Consider the following 24,733-nt stretch of genomic DNA (forward strand, 5'->3'; position numbering starts at 1 on the left):
CACAATCTTGCTTTGTCGCCAGGCTGGAGTGCAGTGGTCTGATGTTGGCTCACTGTAACCTCAGCCTCCGAGGTTCAAGTGATTCTCATGCCTCAGCCTCCCAAGTAGCTGGGACTACAAGTGTGTACCAACATGTCCCATTAATTTTTGTATTTTTAGTAGAGACGGGGTTTCACCATGTTGACTAGGTTGGTCTCGAACTCCTGACCTCAAGTGATCCACCCGCCTTGGCCTCCCAAAGTGCTGGGATTATAGGCATAAGCCACACCAGGCTGGCACTGAACTTTCATGAGACAGTTAGAAAAGAAAAGCATTTCAAATGAGGAAACAAGCTCTTGTAAAGAACAGAGACTAAAACAAGTGGAATGCACATTGAAATAAATTAGGAGTAAAAAGAACTGCTTGATACAAAAGGCAGATGGAAAACACCACAGGAAAAATAACCATCTATGATATTACAGAGAACTCTTAATGTCTGGTCGATGACTTGAAATGTGATAAAACTGGAAGCCAATGCATTTTTTCAAGCATAAGTAACATCATGAAAATTTAATTTGATAAATGCTCAGATCAGTGTCTCAAATAGATGCTCAATTGATGACTGCTGACTGCTTGACCAGAGAAGTAGTAGGCAGGTCAATTTGGTGATTTAAAAGAAAAGATAAAAATAAAAAAACTGAAAGGTTAAATACATAAATACAGCCTAATCCAAAATGAAGGCAGTGATAACTGAAACATGGCAGATACAGGGAGAGACCGAATATAAAATAATAAAAATTGGGAGCGAAGTTAAAAGGAACTCAAAAATGAATTTAAAGAGTTATAGCTTTCAGCAAAATAGTGGTGAGTCACGATTGTAATCCGAGCACTTTGGGAGACTGAGGCGAGTGGGCTCTTGAGCTTGCCCAGCCTGGGCAACATGGTGAAACCCTGCCTCTAACAAAAATACTAAAATTAGCCGGGGGTGGTGCATGCACCTGTGGTCCCAGCTACTTGGGAGGCTGAGGTGAGGATCACTGGAGCCCAGGAAGTCAAGGCTGCAGTGAGCCATGATCACACCACTGCACTCTCACCTGGGTGACAGGGTGAGACCCTGCCTTAAAAAAAGAGAATGTTATTATTAATTAGCTGGACGTGGTGGTGCATGCCTGTAATCCCAGCTACTCGGGAGCCTGGGGCAGGAGAATCACTTGAACCCGGGAGGCAGAGGTTGTGGTTAGCTGAGATGGCGCCACTGCACTCTAGCCTAGGCAACAAGAGCAAAACTCCGTCTCAAACAAATAAAATAAAAATAACAAAAAATTTAAATGCTGTATTTAAAAACTAAAAATAAAAAATAAAGTGCAGAAATTATAAAACTGAATAAAAGAAAAAACAAGACTTAACTACCTGCTATCTACAACAAACAATTTTAAAATAAAAACAGATAAAACAAGAAATAAAAAAGATACATATGCACATACACCAATCTTGAAACAAACGTAAGTGGCTATATTACTAACATCAGAGAAAATATATTTCAAGGTAAGGTGTATTACCAGAGATAAAGAGAAATGTCTTATACTCATAAAAGGGTCATACATCAAGAAGACATCACTAGTATAAATGTTTATGTACCCAGTCATTGGTAAAGACTCTGACCAAACTTTACTAAGCCACGTCTGAGCCCTCTTCTCAAGAAGTAGTTCTTGACTCTGGGCCCCTGTCCTTGCCAGGCCTACATAGCCCAATTGTAGCGAGAATCTCACCACCCCTGATGTTTGTTCTTGTATAATGTTCCATCTCTGACTGACTTTTTCCGCTTTTTGGCTATAAATTTCCACTTGTCATAGTATTTGAAGTTGGGATCAATCTCTTTCTCCTATTGCAATAGTCTTTACACCTATCACAATAGTCCTGATTAAAGTATTTCTTACTGTTTAAACAAATGTCAGAACAATTTTGTCTTTAACATTATACAGCTTTAAAATGCAAGAAAAAGAAACTGACTTTATTATAGGGAAAAGTAATACATAGTTGAAAGTTTTAACATCCTTCCCAACAGTCAACAGATCAACTAAACAAAAAATCAGAAAGGACAGCCGGGCATGGTGGCTTATGTCTAAAATACCAGCTCTTTGGGAGGTGGAGGTGGGTGGATTACTTGAGGTCAGGAGTTCCAGACCAGCCTGGCCAACATGGTGAAACCCTGTCTCTACAAAAATACAAAAATTAGCCGAGTGTGATGGTGTGCGCCTGTAACCCCAGTTACTTGGGAGGCAGTCTGAGAATCGCCTGAACCTGGGAGGCAGAGGTTGCAGTGAGCAAAGATCACACCACTGCACTCCAGCCTGGGTGACAGACTGGAGTCTAAAAAAAAAAAAAAATTCAGAAAAGATATAAATCTGAACACTATCAAATACCTTGACCTGACACTTATAAAACACTTTACCCAACAACTGCAGAATATACTTTCAAGTATATATAAAACATTTGCCAAGACCTACCATGTGGTACACCACAAAACAAATCTCAATAAACGTTAAAAGAAAGTGCCCTGACCACAGCAGAATTAAACTATAAACCAGTAAAAAAATAGATAACCTCCAAATATCTGGAAACTGCTTCTAAATAACCAATTGACTAAAAAAAAAAAAAAAAAATCACATCACAAATTAAAAATATTTCAAACTGAATAATGAATATACCAAAATTTGTAGGATGTAGCTAAAGACATACTTAGAGGAAAATATATACCTTTATATGTTTAAATTAGAAAGCCATTAGGAAAGCAATAATCACAGAAGAAATCAATGAAACAGACAACAAACAGACAAAATTAACAATCCCACAAGTCAGGTCTTTGATTAAGATTAGTAAAGCTGGTAAGTTCTTGATTCAATTAACTGATGATTAAAAAAAGGAACAAAAATTATCAAAATTAGGATTGAAAGAAAGGGATATTCACTGATGACATGATTGTTTAGGTAGAAAATCCTGAGGACTCGGCAAAAACGACTTTAACAAGTATAAGATACTATGGTTCATGGTTGAAAGACTATTGTTAATACACAAATTCTTCTCAAATACTCCTAAAGCTTCAACACAATTTTAATCAAAATTCAAGCAAGCTTATTTTTAAGAATAAAAGCTGACAACTCTAAAATTTACATGGAAATATAAATGACCTAAAAAACTAAACTACTCTTGAGAAAGGAAGAATGAAGCTAGAGAACTTAAATTACCTTTTACTTTACACTTAGCTACACCTGTGTTTCTCAACAGGGCAATTTTTGCTCTCCAAGAGATATCTGGCAATGCCTGCAGACATTTTTGATTGTTACAATTGGGAGAGGTGGGAATGCTATTGGCAAATACTGAGTAAAGGCCAGGGATGCTGCTAAACACTCTACAATACACAGAATACATAGCTCCCAACAACAAAAAGAATTATCTGGCCCAGAGAGTCAGTAATGCCAAAGTTGATAAACCCTGAGTTACAATGAATGCAAGTGTTGTACTGGTGTATAGACAAATAAACCAATGGAACAAAACAGCATCTATAAATAGACCCACACTTTTATAGTCAATTGATTTTTTGACGAGGATGCCAAAGTAATTCAGTAGGGAAGGAAGGTCTTTTCAATAAATGGTGCTGCATCAACTGGATATCCATTTGGAGAAAAAAGAAAGTTAATTCCTACCTCATATCCTTTGCAAAAATAAATTCAAGATAGATCATAGAACTAAAAGTAAAGCTAAAATTAGAAATCTTATTTGGAGAAAACCTTTACAACCTAAGGTAAACAAAGATTTCTTAGGACACAGAAAATAACCAGAAAAGAAAATTTTTAATTAACTTATAAATTAAGTCAAACTAAAGTAAATTCAAAACCAAAATTAAAAACTTAAGCTCATCAAATTCAGAGAAGAACTACAACTTGATAATAAAAAGTCCATGCACAAAAAAAACAAATGGCCAAAAAACACAGGAAACAGTGCTTGACATCATTAGTTATCAGGGAAACAGAAATTAAAACCACATTTACACACCTACTGAAGTGGCTAAAATTACAAACTGGCACAACCAAATGGCTGGTGAGAATGTGGAGCAACTGGTACTTTCACATAAAGTGGTAGATAGACTTTGGGAAACCATTTGGCGTTTTCATAAAAAGCTAAGTGAACAAGAGCAGTTTCACTCTTGGGTATCAGTAAAAAATAAAGACGGCCGGGCGCGGTGGCTCCCAGCACTTTGGGAAGCCGAGGTGGGCGGATCACGAGGTCAGGAGATCGCGACCATCCTGGCTAACACAGTGAAACCCCGTCTCTACTAAAAGAATACAAAAAGATTAGCTGGGCATGGTGGCGGGCGCCTACAGTCCCAGCTAGAGGGGAGGCTCAGACAGGAGAATGGCGTGAACCCGGGAGGTGGAGCTTGCAGTGAGCGGAGACCCAGCCACTGCACTCCAGCCAGGGCGACTGAGCGAGACTCTGTCTCAAAAAAATAATAATAATAAATAAAATAAAATAAAGACATATGTCCTAAAAGGGACTTGTACGCGAAACGTTCACTGTATATTTATTCACAGTAGTCAAATCCGTGAAAGAAACCAAATGAATAAATAAACTATCAATGGACTACTAATCATTAATAAAAAGGCATGAACTACTAATATACACAACATGGATGAACTTGTGGTGTTATGAGAGCAAAAATAGCCAGATACAGGAACACATACTATGTAATTCCATTTATATGAGTTTTGTAACAGGCAAAACTAATTTATGGTAACTAAAACGTGAATAATGGTGACCTTGATTGGAGATGTTGTATGATAAAATTATATAATTTTATCAAATGATTATCCAGTCATTTGAAAAAGGTCCATCTTTTTCTCAGTGATGCCACCTTCATAACATACTTTCCATTCTATTTTACCTCACTGGTCTATTAATGCCCCACTACCTCACTGCTTTGATTATAGAGACATAATATTTATAGGGCTAACCAACACCTCTCTACCTTCAGCAATTGTTCTACCTGTTCAGAGTTTTCTTAACTATCTTCAGCACATGCTCACTCTCAACCCTAATATACTTTAGTCAATTTGTCTAGTTTCTGGAAAAAAACTTAATGATTTTTATAATTTTTTTATAATTATTTTATAATTAGTTTAGCATAAAAGTAACCTGAAGAGAACCAAAACTTATTTGTGGAGTTATCCCATCCAAGGACATGAGATATCTCTCTCCTTGTTCAAGTACATTTTTGTATCTTAAAGTATTTTAAAATTTCTCTCCCATAAATTTGGAATAACAGAAATCTGTAATCTTACCTTATACTACACAACACTGCAATCCAAGGTCACCATTGTAACATTTGTTACATTTACTCCTACTTTGTCTTTCTGTTGCTATAATAAATGGGTGTTCCTTTCTATTGTATCTTCTAATTGCCCATATGAAAAGCTAGTTATCAAAAGCTTATATGAAAAGCTACTAATTTTGTAAATTTTACATCCTACCTCACTGAATTCTTTTTGTAAATTCAATTTTTCTTAATTGACTTGTTTTTCCCACATATACTTTTCAATTCTTATGCCTCTTTCTTCCTACCCCTCTGTCTTAAAGTGGTTAATACCCTCAAAAGAAACGGCAGAGAGATACACATATTTGCCTTGTCCCTGACTTTAGGGTGAATGTATCTGGTATTTTATAACTTTTGGGCTGAAGTAAGTGTGTGTATGTGTGTGTGTCAGGGGCGGGGGCTGAAGTGTGTCTGTGTGTATGTGTGTGAGGGCTGAAGAAAGTGTGTGTGTGTGTGTGTGTGTGTGTGTACGTGCATGTGTACTCTTTTAAGGACCTATCAATTCCTATGTTGTTACATGTTTGACCTGGAACAGATGATGAATTCTGTCAAGTGGGATAATACATCTTCAAACTGTTCTTCACTCTAATGACAAATCAAGTATGATGCTGGTTTTTGGAAGTTTTTCACCTCCCTAATTACACTAAGTAAACTAAGTGCTTTTGTTTTGTTTTGTTTTAATCAAGATTCAATGTTGACTCTTACCAGTGTCTTGACAACTAACCAGATAGTTTTTTCTCCCTTTGACCTACTAACATAATAACTGTACTAATAAAGCATATAATACTGAACTGCCCCCTTAAAATCTTAGTCACAGTATGTTACTAATAATACACTGCTATATTTTATTTTGAACATTTAAATGAAGCTAGTCTATAATTTTCTTTCTTTTTTTTTTAAGTATTATCATTAGTCAGGATCTGTTACCAGTATTTAATTTGAATAAAAGTCTGGAAGGTTTTCATACTTACCCTATGTTCTAGAACAGTACTACAACTCTCTGTACTGGAATTATCTGTTCTTTGAGGTTTTAAAGATGTCTGTGAAATATTTCTGGATCTTTATTTTGGGTGATGAATTCTTTGTTCAATTTTTCCAATTTTTTGATATGGCTGCTTAATAATTGATATGGCTGCTTAATAATCTATCTATTGGGATTTTCCATCCTCTAAGACTGAGCTCTTAGATTATTTACTATCATTTTATCTCCTACTCTATTTATTTATATCCTAATTCCTTTATTTTCTTGAATATATGTTATTTATCCCCAACTCCTCTAATTATAAATATAAAATACCAACAAAATGTCAAGAAACTCAGGTTCCTAATGAGTAAAGATACATACTAAAGTGACCAAGAAGTACGTACCTCCCAACTCTCAATTTAGGACAAAAATTACTTTCTTAAAGACTTATTTTTTTAAAAGGTTGAGAAACATTCAGGAAACATTTTGAACGAAGTTTAATTTTGTTTATTAGGCACATGGGAAAAAGATATTAAAAGATAAAGAATTAAAGTAAAATTACTGACTCATCTGTATCATTCTATAACGCCTTTTTTTTTTTTTGAGACACAGTCTTGCTGTCACCCAGGCTGGCATGCAGTGGCACGATCTTGGCTCCCTGCAACCTCCGCCTGCCGGGTTCAAGCGATTCTGCTGCCTCAGCCTCCCAAGTAGCAGGGATTACAGGCGTGTGCCACCATGCCTGGCTAATTTTTGTATTTTAGTAGAGACAGGGTTTCTATATGTTGCCCAGGCTGGTCTCGAACTCCTGACCTCAGGTGATCCACCTGCCTCGGCCTCCCAAAGTGCTGGGATTACAGATGTGAGCCACCACTCCCATACAACATCACTTTTTGAAAGACCCATTTTATTTTAAACTTAATTTTTATTTTAAACTTAATTTCTTTAACTTGTCCCAAGTTAAAGAAATTTGTATTGCATGTCTGGAAATTCTATGCTGACAAATTAGTTCTCATATTTTTATGTACTTTTACAGGGATATGTAAAAGTTTAGGCTAAAACAAATTTAAAATCCTTTAAAAACAAGCAATGCTTTATTTAAATTGATACCAAATATAATGATGTACAAAAAGACATAATTCCATAATTTTTATCAGGCTAAAGGTTAAACTAATAACTATGTAAATTAAGGGTTTCTAAAAGTTGACATTCATAAACTAAATCAGTATGTTAATGGAATTTATTGAGAACTCAAATTATTTACCCGACTAAAAATAAGAAACCAAACTGCCAACATCATGCATAGCAAGAAGCTCCCACTGCACTGTATACACAAAGACAATCAGAATCTCCATAATTCTTAGAAAAGACTCTCTGTAACTATTGTATCATATGTCTATTGTATCAACTGATGATATATATATATTGTATCATCAGTGTTGTTTTGAGTTAACTATGGTTTAACTGCTGCTATTCTTTATTAAGAATTTTATTATTATTAGTTTTTTGGCAGGCATGGTGGCTGATGCCTATAATCCCAGCACTTTGGGAAGCCAAGGTGGGAGGATCACTTGAGCCCAGGAGTTCGAGACCAGCCTGGGCCACAGAGTGAGACCTTGTCTCTACAAGAAAATTTTAAAAATTGAGGCAGGAGGATTTTAGCCCAGGAAATCAAGGCTGCAGTGAGCTGTGATCACACCACTGCACTCTCAGCTGGGAGACAAGGTGAGACCCTGCCTTAAAAAAAAAAAATTATTATTAGTTTTTAATTTTCCTTAATCATTTCATTTTAAAATTTCATCCCCACTGGAATACAGAGATACATAGAGGCAAGTAGGCCTTTAACTCAGCTAAAAATGTAGGCTATAGTCAAACAAATGAGAGAATCATTGTTTTTGGAGTTCCCTACATGCACTTCGTAGGAATTAAAAGAAAATACCATTTAGTAACTTATATGCTGTAAGGAAATACACTATATATACCATATACAAACACTAAACATTAGTCACCTAAAAATTCTACACACAAACACTAGAAAGAGATAGTACAAGGCTAAGATAATTTACTACTTATCAGAGAGTTTTTAAAAACAGGGTTGGGGGAGCAGGAAGAAAGACTCAACCAGTAAAAAACAACTTACCATTTGACAGCTAAATTCTGTACCTCTCCATTTTTATCTTCCAGTAACTTCAAAATCATTTTCACTACTTTCCTTTCACTATCATCATCCAACTTGATGGAATCTTTCTGCAGTTCCGTCATCAAATCATTTGTAGCCATAAACCTATCAAAAAAAATAAAATAAAATTTGTTAATTTTAAAATTTTAAAGCATTAATTTAAAAAGATGATTTTTCAAATCCACTGCTATACCATTCACTCAACAGAAACATCTTTTATTATAAAAGTCATCCACTTTTTAAAAAAAGTGATCATAAATTTAATCTAAAAGCTACCAAGGAAAAGAGCAATAATGTACTTAAAATTCATTGTATCCAGAGAGACGGTGAGAGATTAAGTACTGATATGCTTTTATATGAGGTACCATTATCCAAAATTATTTTCCCCAGGTCAGTCTTGATCTCAAATTGACTACCAGGACCTACAGTGAGTACTCTTTCATTCTAATTAATTGCATCACTGCTTTTAGGTGAGAAAAGTTCCTCTTTTTCTTTACATGGGATTTGAATTCTATCTAGGAAGCCCTTAACCATAAACAACACCTTCCAAACATTAAGAACACTTTCAAAACAAGTATGTTGCACTGCAGGGGATGGTCACATATTACTGGAAATTTCCCAAAATACCCATCACTAGGTATCAGTCCTATTTTCTTTTTCATTCTCTTTTTTAAATACAGGGAGTCTTGCTCTGTCGCCCAGGCTGGAGTGCAGTGGCAGGATCTCGGCTCACTGCAACCTCTGCCTCCCAGGTTCAAGCTATTTTCCCGCCTCAGCCTCTCAAGTAGTTGGGATTACAGGCACCTGTCACCACGCCCGGCTAATTTTTGTATTTTTAGTAGAGACAGGGTTTCACCATGTTGCCCAGGCTGGTCTCGAACTCCTGACCTCAGGGAATCCGCCTGCCTCGGCCTCCCACAGTGCTGGGATTACAAGCATGAGCCACTGTGCCCAGCCACCAAACTTATTTTCAAAATAGTGAAGAGGTGATTCTAGAAAGTAGCTCCCCCTGACATCTCCCACCTCCCCCCACCCCTTAAGAACCACTGCCAAAGGAAGGTTTAACAGTGAACAGCCTGGCAAAAACCCAGAGTGATCAATCATCTAATCTCAGCTTTAAATGAAAAGGACTGAATAGTGGACAAGATAAATAGAGTTTCAGGTAAAATAAGGTATAAACAGCGTCTCAGAGTTTCTTCTCCACATGCCTTACCAAACAATTCATTGTTTTAAAAGTGATTTCTCAGAATATGAGATAATCACATTCAAATAAAGCCCTAAGATCTCCTTAAAAGCCGAATGAACTTGTCCCATAATTCTTGGCTCCCCTCCACTTATGGAAGCAATCCAACTAAGATAACTAGTTAACACTCTTTTATTTGAACCAGATCCAGTTTTAGTAAAAATACATTATTTTGTACACTACAGAGAAATGTCAAAATCCATGTTTAAATAAAAAAACAACTACTGGAGCTGAATTGATAAACAGCTATGGAGATAGTCTGCAACATGGGTAATAAACTGTGTGGTAAAGGTTGGCAAAACAACTTAATAATTTAGAAATGCATTACATATAAGGTAATTTTAAGGATAATTCCAATAACTAGTATGTTCATTTAATACTGATCTGACAAAGTTTTACACTACATGCAAGTATGTATTACGGCAAAAACCACAATTACTCTTGCACCAACCTAATAGTTTAATTCTTACCACGTTCTGTAAAACTGCTTATTTTTAAAAAAGCTTATATTTACATTGGGGCAATACAAGATCAATTAAGCATGTACTTTTAAAAAATGGACACAGCTCTCCTAATTGGAAGCCCCTCACCCATTGTATAATGTGACAAAACAAAATTAAAACTACATGACTAATTTTCATTAATATTCTGGAAAGTGAAAAAACTGAGTAACACATTAATGCAGGCACTCCTGCACACAAAGTACTGAAAACATCTTAACTGTTTTACTTAAATAAAATCCATTAAATAACCATAATAGTTATGACCTCTAAGAACCACTGCAATGCCAGTTATCTGCTTCCAGAGAAAACAGTGATCATCAATTTAAGTAGAAAAACATAATCCCAAGTAAAAAGTTGTTTTATGGTCCTGTATGGTTCTACCGGCACAAATTCATTCTTTACTTACTATTTATTCACTATTATGTAAGAAACCCTGGACTAAGAAATAAGGACAGATAAAAGTTGAATACACTTTGGCCCCCCTAACATCAGGAAGCTTATATTGTAATAAAGAAGCCTACTGATTTTCAAAAATCTATGATTAATGGTTAAATATTTTAAAAAGCTGAAATGAGCACTATCAAAATTAGCAATAGATATTTTTAAAAAGCAGAAAAAGTAGATTATTGTAATACCAAGAGTTACTTTTAAATGGTGACCCTGAAATCACAAAGTTCTGGGAATAATTTATTCCTTCTGTAAATATTAAAAATTTACACTATTAATCTTATTAAGGAAGTTGTTTGACCAGTTTGAAAGCTGTCCATGGCATGTCCATATCTCTTCAGCATTTACTCTTTTAGGTATGGTGCTAAGGGCACAAATCTCAATACATTTTATAAAACACTACTCAAGAGCATATGGAAATTATCACACCCAAGAGTTGACTGTTAGGTTGGATCTCAGAGGATGAATAGGGGTTTGCATGGGAAAAACTGGTTTGGGATTTAAATTACTTTTTTTTTTTTTTTTTTGGTAGTGGGGAAGGACAGAGCACCTCAGAGTGAAGGACTAAGGAAACAGTTCAGTATGTGGAGCACAGAAACCTAATAGGAAGATGATGGGAATATAGGCTGAAGTCAAGATGGGAAGGGCGTTATATACTCATAGACTATCTAATAAGAACCTACTACATATCAGGTACCATACTAGTTGTTGCTGATATAAGGGCTAACCAAAGCACACACAATTCTTGCTGTCTTGGAGCTTACATTACAGTCTAGTAAAAGGCATATTAACTTTTTAAATTGCATATATGAGTAAGCATCTGTAGAACTAAGAACTAAGATAAATGCTATGAAGGAAAGTGTTATCAAGAAAACACTATGGGGCCAGGTGCCAGTGGCTCACGCCTGTAATCCCAGCACTTTGGGAGGCCGAGGCAGGCAGATCTCCTGAGATCAGGAGTTCGAGACCAGCCTGGCCAACATGGTGAAACCCCGTCTCTACTAAAATTACAAAAATTAGCTGGGTGTTGTGGTGCACACCTGTAATCTCAGCTACTTGGGAGGCTAAGGCAGGAGAATCGCTTGAACCTGGGAGACAGAGGTTGCAGTGAGCCGAGATTGAGCCACTGCACTCCAGCCTGGGTGACAGAGTAAGATTCATCTCAAAACAAGAAAGCACTATCGTATAAACAAAGTAACATGACCTAGACTGAAATGCGGGTTGTGTCAGGAAAGACTGATCTAAAGAGTAGAGGTTGGGCATGGTGGCTCACACCTGTAATCCCAGCACTTTAGGAGACCTAGGCGGGTGGAGGTCAGGAGTTCAAGACCAGCCTGGGCAACATGATGAAACCCCGTCTCTACCAAAAATACAAAATTAGCCAGGCGTGGTAGTACATGCCTGTAATCCCAGCTATTTGGGAGGCTGAGGCAGGGGAAATGCTTGAACCTGGGAGGCAGTCGCTTGAAGCCGGGCGATGGAGGTTGCCATGAGTCAAGATCACGCCACTGCACACCAGCCTGGACAAAAGAGTGACACTCTGTCTCAAAAATAAATAAAGAGTAGGCAGAATTATGGTGAAGCAAGAGGAAATTAGTGCCAGGTAAGCAAGGGCCAGGAATTTAAAGGATTTGTAGACCGTATCAGGATTTTAGCCTTTATTCTAAGAGCAATGGGAAGCTACTGAAAAACAACTGGGTTACAGATGGGGAATAAATGCAATGATCAGATTTACATTTCAGAAACATTACTCCAGCTATACTGTGGACCATACTTTGGAGAGAACCAATCTTCATTTGGCCATACTGAATGGAGACTAGTTAGGAGAATGACTAAGTGAGAAATCATGATAGCCTGAGTTAGGTTATGGCAATCAATGAAGATGGAAAAAAAAAATGACATACAGTTGATTCTTATTATTCCCAGGTTCCGTATTTGCAAATTCACCTACTCATTAACATTTATTTGTAAAGCCAAAATTAATGCTTCCTATTTCACAGTCATTTGGATGAATATCAAGTGGCGAAAAATTTGAGTAATCCAACACATACATTCCCAGCCGTGGTGGCACAAAGCAACACTCTGCCTTCTAGCTCCAGCTCTCATGTTGTAAACAAGCATCTTCTTCTTGGCCTATTTCAGCCCATGTTTTTCATATGTTTGTGCTTTTTGTTGGTGCTCTTGTTGTTTAATATGGCCTCCAAGCACAGTGCTGAAATGCTGTCTAGCATTCCTAAGTGCAAGAAGGCTATAATGTGCCTTCTGAAAAGAACATATGTGTTAGATAAGCTTCTTTATTGGCTGTAATTCAATGTTATTCAATCAGCAATATATATTAAGACATCTTTAAAAGAAACACTCATAAAACAAGGTTACAAACTCACCAACTGATTAAAATAATGTGACTCAGGACTCACAGAAAGTAATTCCATAATTCCCTCAGAAGCAATGGTTCAGTACTTGCTAACTCAGTGTTTGTGATAATGTTACAAAACATACTACAAATAATGAGAACTAGTTGGTTTGAATTTTACAAATTAAAATTAATAATTCTTCAAAATGGATTAGATATAGGGATGGTAAGGATGAGCTAGGAGAAACCAAAAGACGGTATTACAGTCAGCTAATGTATCCTTGTCCAAAGTCTTAATGTTACCCTGCAGCCATTGTCACATCAGATGAATAAACTGCTCATCTTACAATAGAAGAAAGGATTAACTTTGGTTAAACTGCAAACTACAAGGAATGGATATTCCTCTGATCTTAACAAAATCTCCACCATAGTGAAGACGTGAAAATCAAAAATTAATGTCCTGCAGCCCAACTTTGTCTACCCTTGGCCAAAAGTGGGCACTGATAAAGAAAAAAAACAGCAGCCTCCACGTTCCAGAAACTTATCTGAGACTCATAACTAAACCTCAATGTTATTACCAACCGATCTGATGCTTAATAGCTAAGGCATATTGTTTTCTTAGACATAAACAATCTCACAGAACATCCATTTCGGATAAGGTCACCGAGCAATACAAAATATCAAACATTCCCCTCTCCAGTTAAATGAGTGACTGATACTTCTTTACCAACTACAGCTTTCCCCCTGCTTAGGTCAGCCCTCCCTATAAAATTTATTAAGAGGCCGAATTATAGAATTGACCTCACTTTCTGACAACACTCAATCTAAAGCAAGGCTTCACTTCCTTAGACTCTTTCCCAAATTACCCAAATGAATAGGTTCCTTCTAACATCCTCTGATACCCTAAAGTGTGTGTTCTCCCTGACTATTACGGACAAAAAACCCAACTTGTGTCAGGATGCCCATATAAAAGAATTCCAAGAAGGAAAAAGTGATTAAAAAAAATACCAAAGTAAAGCAAAGAAAATATCCACTAAATGAGTTACATTAGGAGACTAGGGAGACTGTCAGGGATTTTAGGAGAGCGGTCTCTACGAATTCAGATGGGCAACAGCTAAGAAATCTGGAGTTTATCTTGTAGTCAATGGAAATTAGTGAGGGAGGCAATGATCAGCTGCAATATATAGAAGAAAATTCTAATGGCCAGAGGGAACAAACTGGGTTAGGGAGAGGCCTGAGACAGCAAGATTAATTTGAGAAATACTTATCAGGAGACCAAAGAAGACAGACAGGAGAAGGGTGATATCAAAGGCTTTCTGCTTGTGACTTTCAGTGGATGGTAATTTAACAGGCCAAAATAAGGATAAAGAAGGCATTAAGATGGGAAAAGAAAAAGATAAATGGTTACGTTTCAGACTTCAATGGAATTCCCAGGTTGATATGACCTGTAGGCAGTGCCATCTCATTCCTTAATTCAACAAGTATTTTGAGAGCACCAACATAAGGAACTCTACTCTGCGAACACAGTGATGAGTAACACAGTCTGGAACTTACACTAGAACTTGCACTAGATCGACAGATACCTTGCACTCACAATAACTCTCATCACAGCCTCTCCCATCATACATAAACAGAATTTTACCTGTTTCCAACCAGAAATCTAGTTGATATGGTCAACTTTATCACTCAGTACACCAATTACCTTTCAGAGATCCTGCACATACACCACTGCTATTTCACTTTTCCTCAGTTATTCCTTAGAGTGCTATGAATTAAGTTGGAACAGTTTTTTTTTTTTTTTTCTTTTTGAGACAGTCTCCCTCTGTCGCCCAGGCCACAGTGCAGTGGTGCAATCTCGGCTCACTGCAACCTCTGCCTCGCGGGTTCAAGCAATTCTGCTGCCTCAGCCTCACGAGTAGCTGGGATTACAGGTGTGCACCACCATGCCCGGCTAATTTTTGTATTTTTAGTAGAGATGAGGTTTCACCATGTTGTCCAGGCTGGTCATGAACTCCTGACCTCAGATGATCTGCCTGCCTTGGCCTCCCAAAGTGCTGGAATTATAGGCATAAGCCACCGCACAAGGCCTAAATTGGAATAGTCTTAATATTGTTCATGTAAAGAAATCTAATTTTTACTAATCTTTCTTCCCAGTTTTCTCTGTGAGGTCCCTTCCTCCTCTTTCTCAGTGGTGAGCCCTAATCACTGCTGATAACCAGTTAGCATAGTATATATCAAGAAAAAAACATCTAAGTAAAATCAAGAAAGTTACTGCCATCAACCTGCTAAGTATTTTTAAAGTGCCCAGAAATCACCTTCTTAATCTCTGCAAATCTATTTCTTCTGATTAAACCTGCTTTTCTTCAAGCATAAGTATTTAAGATAATTTCACTATTTCCTGTTGTTACTGTAAATGCCCACCCACACTGTACTTTCAGCTATATTATAGGATCTCTAAGGTTCCTTCCAGCTCTGAAAACCTGATTCCTTAAAAGGCTTGAGATTTTTTTATAAGCATTTTAAACAGTTTCCAAAAGAAAAAACCATCCAATATCCAAAACACTTAAATAAATAAATCTTTATCAAATTGGGAAAAACTTGCATTCTAAAATGGGGTGAATTATTTTAAGAAGATTCTATCAAGTGGTATTTAAACAAACAGTTTAGTTGATTTTACAATGGTTTCCTGAAGGTTCCTAAAATCCCTACATAATGGAAATAAAATCCAATTCTACTTAAACAAGCACCTACTGAGAACCCACATGGCCCAGAGCCAGACAAAGAGAAGGATTCCGTTTAGTAAGACAAGGTCCCTATTCTTAAGGAGTTCTGTGGACAATATCCATCCAGCTACAGTCAAGTTATCTATTCCCTCTTCCCCAGTGAAGTTTTGTATCGTGTGCTTTACATTTTCTCTTTCTATGGAGAGTTTCATTTTCAAGACCTGGCTCAAATCTCTCCATGGACATGAATCTTCTTGCTTTAATATTCTCTGCCACTTAATGTCTGACAATTACATATTGTCCTGGGTTATTCATCTTTTTACAACAGTGTCTTAACTATTCAACAAGCATGTAGATTTAGGGAAAGTAAGCACTAGATCTTAAACTTTTTGTAGTCCTCAGGAATTATTAAAAGCATCTTCTAGCATGAAATATTCTATAAGCCTAATTTTAGAGGGAAATGAAATTTAAGGCCTGAATCTTAACATCCCCTGGTCTAAACCCTGGAGAAGTGACATAACTGGGTGGTTAAGAGTTCATGCTCTGGGGGTAAAGAGATCCTATAAGTCCCAGACCTACTATCTATCTGACCTTAAACAAGTACTTAATCTCTCCAAATCTCAGTTTCTTCAACTGTAAATGAGATTATTATTATCCTCTTTTACTAAAGTTGTAAGGACAAATAAAAATCAAGCTCACAGTAAGCATTAATATTAACTATTACATATAGAAAGATAATGATATTTTCTTTAGCTCTTGATTCCTTGGAATATTTTAAATCAACTAGTGTTTGAAGAATATGAAAATAAAAGAAGTGGCTGGGTACAGTGGCTCAATCCTGTAATCCCAGCACTTTGGGAGGCCAAGGTGGGCAGACTGCCGGAACTCAAGAGTTTGAGATCAGCCTGGGAAACATGGTGACACCCGTCTCTATAAAAAAAATTAGCTGACTGTAGTGGTGCACACCTGTAGTCCCAGCTACTCTGGGGGCTGAGGTGGGAAGAAGATTGCTTGAGCCCAGGAGGTTGAAGCTGCAGTGACTTGAGGTGGTGCTACTGCACTCCAGCGTGGGCGACAGAGCAAGACCCTATCTCTAAAACAAAAAAAAAGAAAATAACTTAGTTACCTCAACCCACCAAATATTCAATATTAATATTCACAAATGGAGTGTCACATGGTTCATCCACATTAAAGCTTTCACTCTGGTATCAACCGAATACCCTACCTATTGGCTACATTATAAGGTTTACTCTTTATTCATTTATGGACCATGCATCACTAGAGGTCCTTAAAATAACTATATACACTGGTATAAATGTTTTCTGGCAAAAAGTCTCAGTACACTCCAGAAGTGTTTCTTTTAGGGAGGAAGTGATGAGAAGCGCTGTTCTAAGGTACTGTCCCAAGGAATATTTCTTCATTTTTCTTCTGAAGGTTTTATTTGAACTGGCATTCATTAATAACTTTTCATTAAACCAAGGCTAGTAAGTAACAGGCACTATCCTGGTAATTAAGACACACAAATGCCTCCTCCTTTTTTTATAAAAGAGCTCCTAGTCTCCTTTTTTTAAACAAACAAACAAAAAACCCTGCATGGGTGGACACGGTGGCTCTCGCCTGTAATCCCAGCACTTTGGGAGGCCCAGGCGGGCGGATCACGAGGTTAGAAGATCGACACCATGTTGGCGAACATGGTGAAACCCCGTCTCGACTAAAATACAAAAAAATTAGCCAGGTGTGGTGGTGCGTGCCTGTAATCCCAGCTATTTGGGAGGCTGAAGCAAGGGAGTCGCTTGAACCCGGGAGGCGGAGACTGAAGTGAGCTGAGATGGCGCCACTGCACTCCAGCCTGGTGACAGAAAAGACTCCGTCTCAAAAAAACAAACAAAAAAACCCAAAACAACAACAACAATAAAAACCCTGCATATGGCATCAGAGTTCCTAATCTCAGCATTTCTCATCCGAATGCTTCCTCATTTCTCCTGTCTTAATATCTCATTTTAAAATAATGCAAGCTACTAAAACACAAAAGAAATATTACACAATTTTTCAATAAATTGAGCCTATTAAGTCCTACAAAAAGATTCTTTTAAAATGCTGAAATTTCCAAATTTTTAAGCCTGCATTCATTTCTGTACCTTCTCTGTATTAATGGACTATGTAATTATATAAATAGACCTGGAATTTTATGCCTATAAGCAACCTTTTGTAATTAGTCATGTCCATGCCTCTCAGAAGTGAAAATGTAATCTCAAATTAAATAGCTTGCATAAGATCTTACAGTTCACAACAAAGAATCACACATGATTAGAACCCAGATCTTGTGACTAGGTCAAATTCTCTTTGGATTCTACCATGAGGATAATAAAATTTGCTCTTCATTTTGGCAGCATTTTTTTCTTCTCTCGTCCTTAGTACAGGCAGAGTGCTTTGCACATGTTGGTCATTCCATAATGTTAACCTTGCCCTCAAGATCCTTCTAGTGCTAGGTATTTTTAAAATATGTAGCCACAAATCTTGGTATTTAAGCCAAAATAAATAAACTTCTAATGAGAACAAAGCATCATTTTTTTAAAAAAGAGCAAATTAAAATAAATGCCTATACTAAAAATATGCAGAAAAAATTTCAAAATTCTTGACTCCAAATGCTCACTAATTATTAAATGTCTGTTTAAACTGAATATATAAAGTGCTTTAGTTCCAAAGACTTGTCTATTAACTAGATGGCTACAGCGCATTATAAAAATGTTTTTTAGAAAAGAGTTGATAAAAATAACTTAATGATGTCAAATTACTGGAAATCACGTACTGCTCCTAAACATACCTTGTTTAGTATTCACCATTAGGAATATATCAATATTACACTAATCCTGCAGACAATGTTTTGATTCAGTACAACCAAAATTCATAGATAATCTTTATCAAATTCAGCAGTGACTGTCATTTAGTATCAGAGCATTATTTCTTTCATGTAATTTATTTTAAAAAAAACAACTAGGTATGTACATGTTATCTTTCTTTCACAGGAAATTTAAGAAAGCAAGCTTCAGTCAATAATCACATGTACGGTGTCACCACATAATTTCTTTGGCCTTTCTAAACTTATACCCACACAGGAGTCTGACTAGTTAAACAAAATTGTATTATTATAAAGTGCTACCTTCAGACTGAAATTGACCACAATCAGAATGAAATTTACCACCTTTACAGGATGAGCCAAACTGACAGCAATGGGGAGGAAATCACGCCACACACCTTATCCATTACTTGAACTGGAAGCAAGCAAAGCCCCAAAAATCAAACAGCATTCCAATCCGTAAAACACCACAAAACTTTTATTTCCCCCAAGAATCTTAATTTTGGCCCTAGAACTACACAAATCTAAAATACACAAAACAAACATGTCACCTCCAAAAAGTTACAATACTAAAATTTTTACCATTAGCGAACTGATTTTTAAGTTTTAAATACAACACTTAAGAGCTGCCTAGGTAGAAATATTTTTTAAAGTAATATGTGGTTTTGTGGTCACTGACTATTTTAATAAGCTAGTATATCAATTTAACCAGGAACACAATTACTACTTTTTCATGGTTTTCCTTTCACAAATCCGAAACGTGCTTCCCAATCTACATGGTTTGGACACATTTTCAGGTGTTAAAACATTGTTCATACAAAACAAACAAGCTCTTTAGTCACAATTTTAGTTGAAGACTATTTGTTATTTCCTTTAAAATGCACCCAAATTACAACCAGTAAGCATTAGAGAACAAAACAGGTATAAGGAAATAAGCAACTTTTTTTTTTTTTTTTAGATTGAGAACTTATTTGTGAAGAGATGGGAGGCGGGAAAGAATGCAACAATCACCGTAGCGTGCAAGGAAAAATAAAAACAAAGATAACCTGTACAAATATAACAAATCTTCACTGTGCATATTACAACAATTTGGAACCAACAGTACAGATCTGAACAGAACTGCTGTAATAAAGCTTCATATTCACCAGGTCCGTATTAAACATCTCTTCCTTTCGAAGATCCGTCTGCTATGATTAAGATCCAGCAATCCATCCCTTTGGCAGTGATTTTGGATATGAGGACATGAGACTGAAACCCCGAGTTCCTAAGTTGGTTTTACCTGACAAGGGGAACTGACAGTGATGCTGGCGGGAAAACCCTACGAGAGAAGTTGCCTCCATCCTGGCTCCCCTCCCCCTTCTTCCCACCTTCATGAAAATAAATAATCCAAAAAAGAAGTATGTATCAGCCAAGAGCCCAAAAGTTCATCATTCCACCTGAATGCAGCAAGGCCCACGCGCACCTGCGGGCAGAGAGGAGGCTGCCGGGTCTCCGAGTGGGCAGCAGCTTGGGCCCCAGCGAGCAGGGCGGCCTAGCGCCGCAGGATGGCAAGCGAGTAGGCCCGGCGCCCGGTCTCCCAGCCTAGAGCAACTCCCTTCTCCACAATGGTGGGTGGTTTCGCCCCTTCGCGCTACCTGAGACGCAAGAATCGCTTCCCGGTGGGGCAGGGAAGGATGTGGGGGCGCTGAGACACGCAAACGGGGCCTAGAGACCGCGGCGGGCAACTGCCTAGGAGAAAGAATGGGGGGAGGGGGTTGCAGGAGGGGAGAGGAAAGGGGCTCGCCAGGGATCGGGAAGCCAGCGGACCGGTGGGCTGGAGACCTCGGGGCAGAGAAGCTACCGGCTACGGCCGAAGGGGTGGGGCAAGGCCTGCGTGACGGCCAGGGCCGCGGCTGCGAGAACCCCGGGGTGGGGTGAGGGTCGGATCTCGGCCTCACCTAAAGTCCTTGTCGCTGGATGTCATTTTTTCCAGCAAATTGGAAATGTGGTACGAGGCGCTCGCCATTTTGACGGCCTCGATCCCGCCCGCTGGCGCTGCTGGAGCTGCTGCCCGCTGCCGCTGCCGCCGCCACTGGAGCTCCTCCTCTCGCTCGCGGCGGCTCCCGCTTCCAGGGTCGCAGCGCGACGCCGACGCTGACTAGGGAGGCGCCTCAACGGGCTGCCCCCTCCCCGGCGAGGCGTGGGCCTGTCCCGGAGTAAGCCGAGGCTACAGGGCCAGCTTAACGACAGCGCTGTTCAGGTGAGAACGAGCTCATGGGTGGCGGGGCGTACAGTAGGGCCTCTACGGGGAGCCAGACACTTCCACTCAGGGCCGTCTCGCTCCCACTCGCTCCGCACTCGCTCCCTAGGGCAAAAGGCCAAAGCCCGCCTCCTTCGCTCCGGGGGCGGGGGCGGCAGACGCGGGACGCTACGGAAAGCTAAGGTCAGAGTTCACGGAGGCCTGCCCACGCACACTGTGGAGACAAGAGTTAAAAGACAATTTGGTTGGCTGAAGCCTGTGTCAGTTTTCGCGTGACCCGCCTTTTGGAGACATGACGACGACAAAAAAAGGGGCTGTTCTCGCGAGACTTTAAAGCGACGGTTAAAGGACAGGAGACGAGTGGAGCAAGTGGGCCTTAATCTGAAAATAACTTGATTATTTAATGACATTAAGAGAAAAAGATTACGAGCTTTGAGTAGGAGAAAGCCTGGGAGTAACGACAGTTAAGGAGTTAGCTTGCGGAACCAACATAATAATTTATAACAGGGAAGTGTCGTTTGGGATCAGACGCGTGGCCTGCATTGCCTTAACCACCGTGGTGTAATGTTGCCACGTGAAAACCACAAATCCCAGAATTCAGTCGGGTGATACACTGGCTCAGAATGTGATTGGCTGCGGGAACTTGTAGCTTCCTCATTGGCTCCCGTGGAAGGAGTGAATGCTGGGATTTGCAGTCTGACGGGGGAGCCGTGCTGGGTAAAAACCTTTGAATCGTCGCGCACTCCGTTTCTGCCGCGGATTCTTATATTCTCCAATACAGGCTTTTTCTGTCATGCGGTATTTGCAGAGCAGGCTGCTGCAGTTTGGCCAGGCGCATTGCGGATCAATTGGTGTTCTTGCCAGAGGCCTAGCAGCAACTTCCTAGCGCTACTCCTTGCACCTCCCAAGGCAGCTGAGCCTCCCCACTGCTCTGGCCAGACACACTTCTTCCGTGCATCGTAGAACCACCTCTCTGACGCCAGCAGGACCTTAGTAAGACTAATGGGTATGCGACAGATGACTGTAGTCAGGCCCTACTGATTTCAAAATAGCTAAAAGACTATCTCTGTAGTTAGCTTTTGCGGCCTTGATGGACCTGCAGCTGTATATTGTTCCCTCAGACGTACAAATTCGTGGAGATGAGTTATGAAAGTATTTAATATCCAAGTTTTTCATCTGCTTAATATTTGGGATTTTAAACACAAGTTTTGCCAGCTATGGGTCAACATCCCTGAAAGTGTTAGGGATGGAGTTAGCTGACAGGCCTTTTTAAAAGAACAGAGCCTGGTGAAGAGATGAAAAATCAATCTCACTTGATACTCCTGTTAAAAACAAGAAACCTTTAAATAGCTCTACTAACACATACCTCACATATCAAATCTACCTGACCTTTACCATTGTTTTCTGTATTCATCAACTATTACTGAGTACTTCAAAGTCAGGCAATAGGAGTTAATAAACAGATGAAAACTTGATTTAGCCTCATAATATGTGTCTAAATTTCACACATATCTCTGGTCTGCTCTAATGTATCCTTTTACTTAAATGTATGTAATGTAAAGGCCGGGTGCGGTGGCTCATGCCTGTAACCCCACCACTTTGGGAGGCCGAGGCGGGCAGATCAGGAGGTCAGGAGTTCGAGACCAGCCTGGCCAATGTGGTGAAACCCCATCTCTACTAAAAATACAAAAATTAGCTGGGCATGGTGGCGCGCCTGTAGTCGCAGCTACTCAGGAGGCTGAGGCAGAAAAATTGCTTGAACCCAGGAGGTGGAGGTTGCAGTGAGCCGAGATCGTGCTGCTGCACTCCAGCCTGGGCGACAGAGCGAGACAACGTCTTAAAATGATAATAATATATATGTAATATATGATATTTTTTCTCCCCAGTAATGCCATATTTCTTTATTTTACCCATCTGCCATGATTAATATATCTTTCATCAAACTGTCCTTAGTGCTTCAGCCACAGTTAATTGCCTTTTGCTCTGAATAGCCTTTCCACCATATTTAATGTAAAACACACACACATACACACACAAAGAAGCAGGTCTTTTTTTTGTATGTGTGGACCTCAAGGCCTCAGTCATTTGGTGTTATCAATAATACTTTCTTTTAGCCTGTGTCCACTCAGAAAGCAAATCATGGTTTGTCTTTTTCTGTGTGTGAATTCTTTCACTTTTTTTTTTTTTTTTTTTTGAGACGGAATCTTGCTGTGTCGCCCAGGCTGGAGTGCAGTGGCGCAATCTCTGCTCACTGCAAGCTCCGCCTCCCGGGTTCACGTCATTCTCCTGCCTCAGCCTCTCCGAGTAGCTGGGACTACAGGCGCCCGCCACCACGCCCGGCTAATTTTTTTTTTTTTTTTTTGTATTTTTAGTGCAGACGGGGTTTCACCGTGGTCTCGATCTCCTGACCTCGTGATCCGCCCGCCTCGGCCTCCCAAAGTGCTGGGATTACAAGCATGAGCCACCGCGCCCGGCCGAATTCTTTCACTTTTGAATTTCCAGCTGAACTACAATATTTGGAGTCAGATTCCTTAAATATAAATCATGTTTACAGCCACTCACTTGGTGTCATAGGCAATTCATTTTCATCTTTCTCAACTTCTGTTTCTTCGTGGGTAAATGATGATCAGGATATTACCTCAGGGTTGTTTTAAGAGTTAAATAACTCCTAACCTCAGGTGATCCACCCGCCTCGGCCTCCCAAAGTGCTGGGACTACAGGCATGAGCCCCCACACCCGGCCCAACCAAATATTGTGAAACCCTTTCTCTACTAAAAATACAAAAATGAGCTGGGCATGGCGGCAGGCATCTGTAATCCCAGCTACTCGGGAGGCTGAGGCAAGGAGCATCTCTTGAACCCGGGAGGCAGAGGTTGCAGTGAGCTGAGATCGCGCCATTGCGCTCCAGCCTGGGCAGCAAGAGCAAAACTCCATCTCAAAAAAAAAAAAAAAGTTAAATAAAATATCCTATATAAGGTGCCTAGCACATTTCCTAGACCATAATAATAATATTTATAACTAATATTTCTTACATACTTAACGAAGGTCCAGTAAAAGCATAAACATTAGCTATTGTTAATCTTTCATCTGTTCCTATTCCCAAGTCATTCTACACAACCACTTCAGAGTTGTCCAAAACATTGTTTTTATAGTACTACTTACTTATTGAAAACATTCAGTGGCTGACTATTACAGAATAAAGTCCAAATGTTTTGGTAGTTGGTGGCCTTCATTTGTCCCTAAGCTTTTCTTTCTGACCTTTCTGTCACTGTTCTAATGTATAAATTGCTTCTACTAAAGTTTTGAGTCCTTCAAAGACAAAAGTACAAGTCTTTGTATATAACAATAATTGTAATAATTATGAGCATTTTTAAAATTTATTTATTTTTTTGAGACAGAGTCTTGCTCTGTAGCCCAGGCTGGAGTGCAATGGCGTAATCTCGGCTCATTGCAACCTCTGCTTCCCGGGTTCAGGCGATTCTCCCCGCCTCAGCCTGGCACGTAGCTGGGATTACAGCACGCCCGGCTAATTCTTGTATTTTTAGTAGAGACAGGGTTTCGCTATGTTGTCCAAGCAGGTCATGAACTCCTGACCTCAGTGATCTGCCCACCTCGCCCTCCCAAAGTTCTGGGATTACAGGTGTGAGCCACTGCGCCCAGCCTTTATGAGCATTTTTTTTCCTTGAGAGGGAGTCTCACTCTGTTGCCCAGGCTGGAGTTCAGCGGCACAATCTCCACTCACTGCAACCTCCGCCTCCCATGTTCAAGCAATTCTCATGCCTCAGCCTCCCAAGTAGCTGAGATTACAGGTGTCTGCCACCACGCCTGGCTAATTTTTTTATTTCTAATAGAGATGGCAGGGTTTCACCATGTTA

At 39.2% G+C, this 24,733-nt stretch overlaps 1 protein-coding gene across 1 annotated transcript in view; it reads right to left on the minus strand.

Annotated features, from left to right (window-relative positions):
• The window catches only part of CAND1 (cullin associated and neddylation dissociated 1), a 45,625-nt gene extending 24,572 nt beyond the window's left edge, over positions 1-21,053 (minus strand). Inside the window, exons 1-2 of the mRNA XM_030820033.1 lie at positions 20,557-21,053; positions 8,455-8,598 (exon numbers count right to left, since the gene is read on the minus strand). Coding sequence (XP_030675893.1) covers positions 8,455-8,598; positions 20,557-20,624 — 212 coding nt within the window. The 5' untranslated portion in view covers positions 20,625-21,053. The remainder of the gene's footprint in view (positions 1-8,454; positions 8,599-20,556) is intronic.
• Between the last annotated feature and the right edge of the window lie 3,680 nt (positions 21,054-24,733).

Source organism: Nomascus leucogenys, chromosome 10 (genome assembly GCF_006542625.1).
Source record: "Nomascus leucogenys isolate Asia chromosome 10, Asia_NLE_v1, whole genome shotgun sequence".
NCBI lineage: Eukaryota > Metazoa > Chordata > Mammalia > Primates > Hylobatidae > Nomascus > Nomascus leucogenys.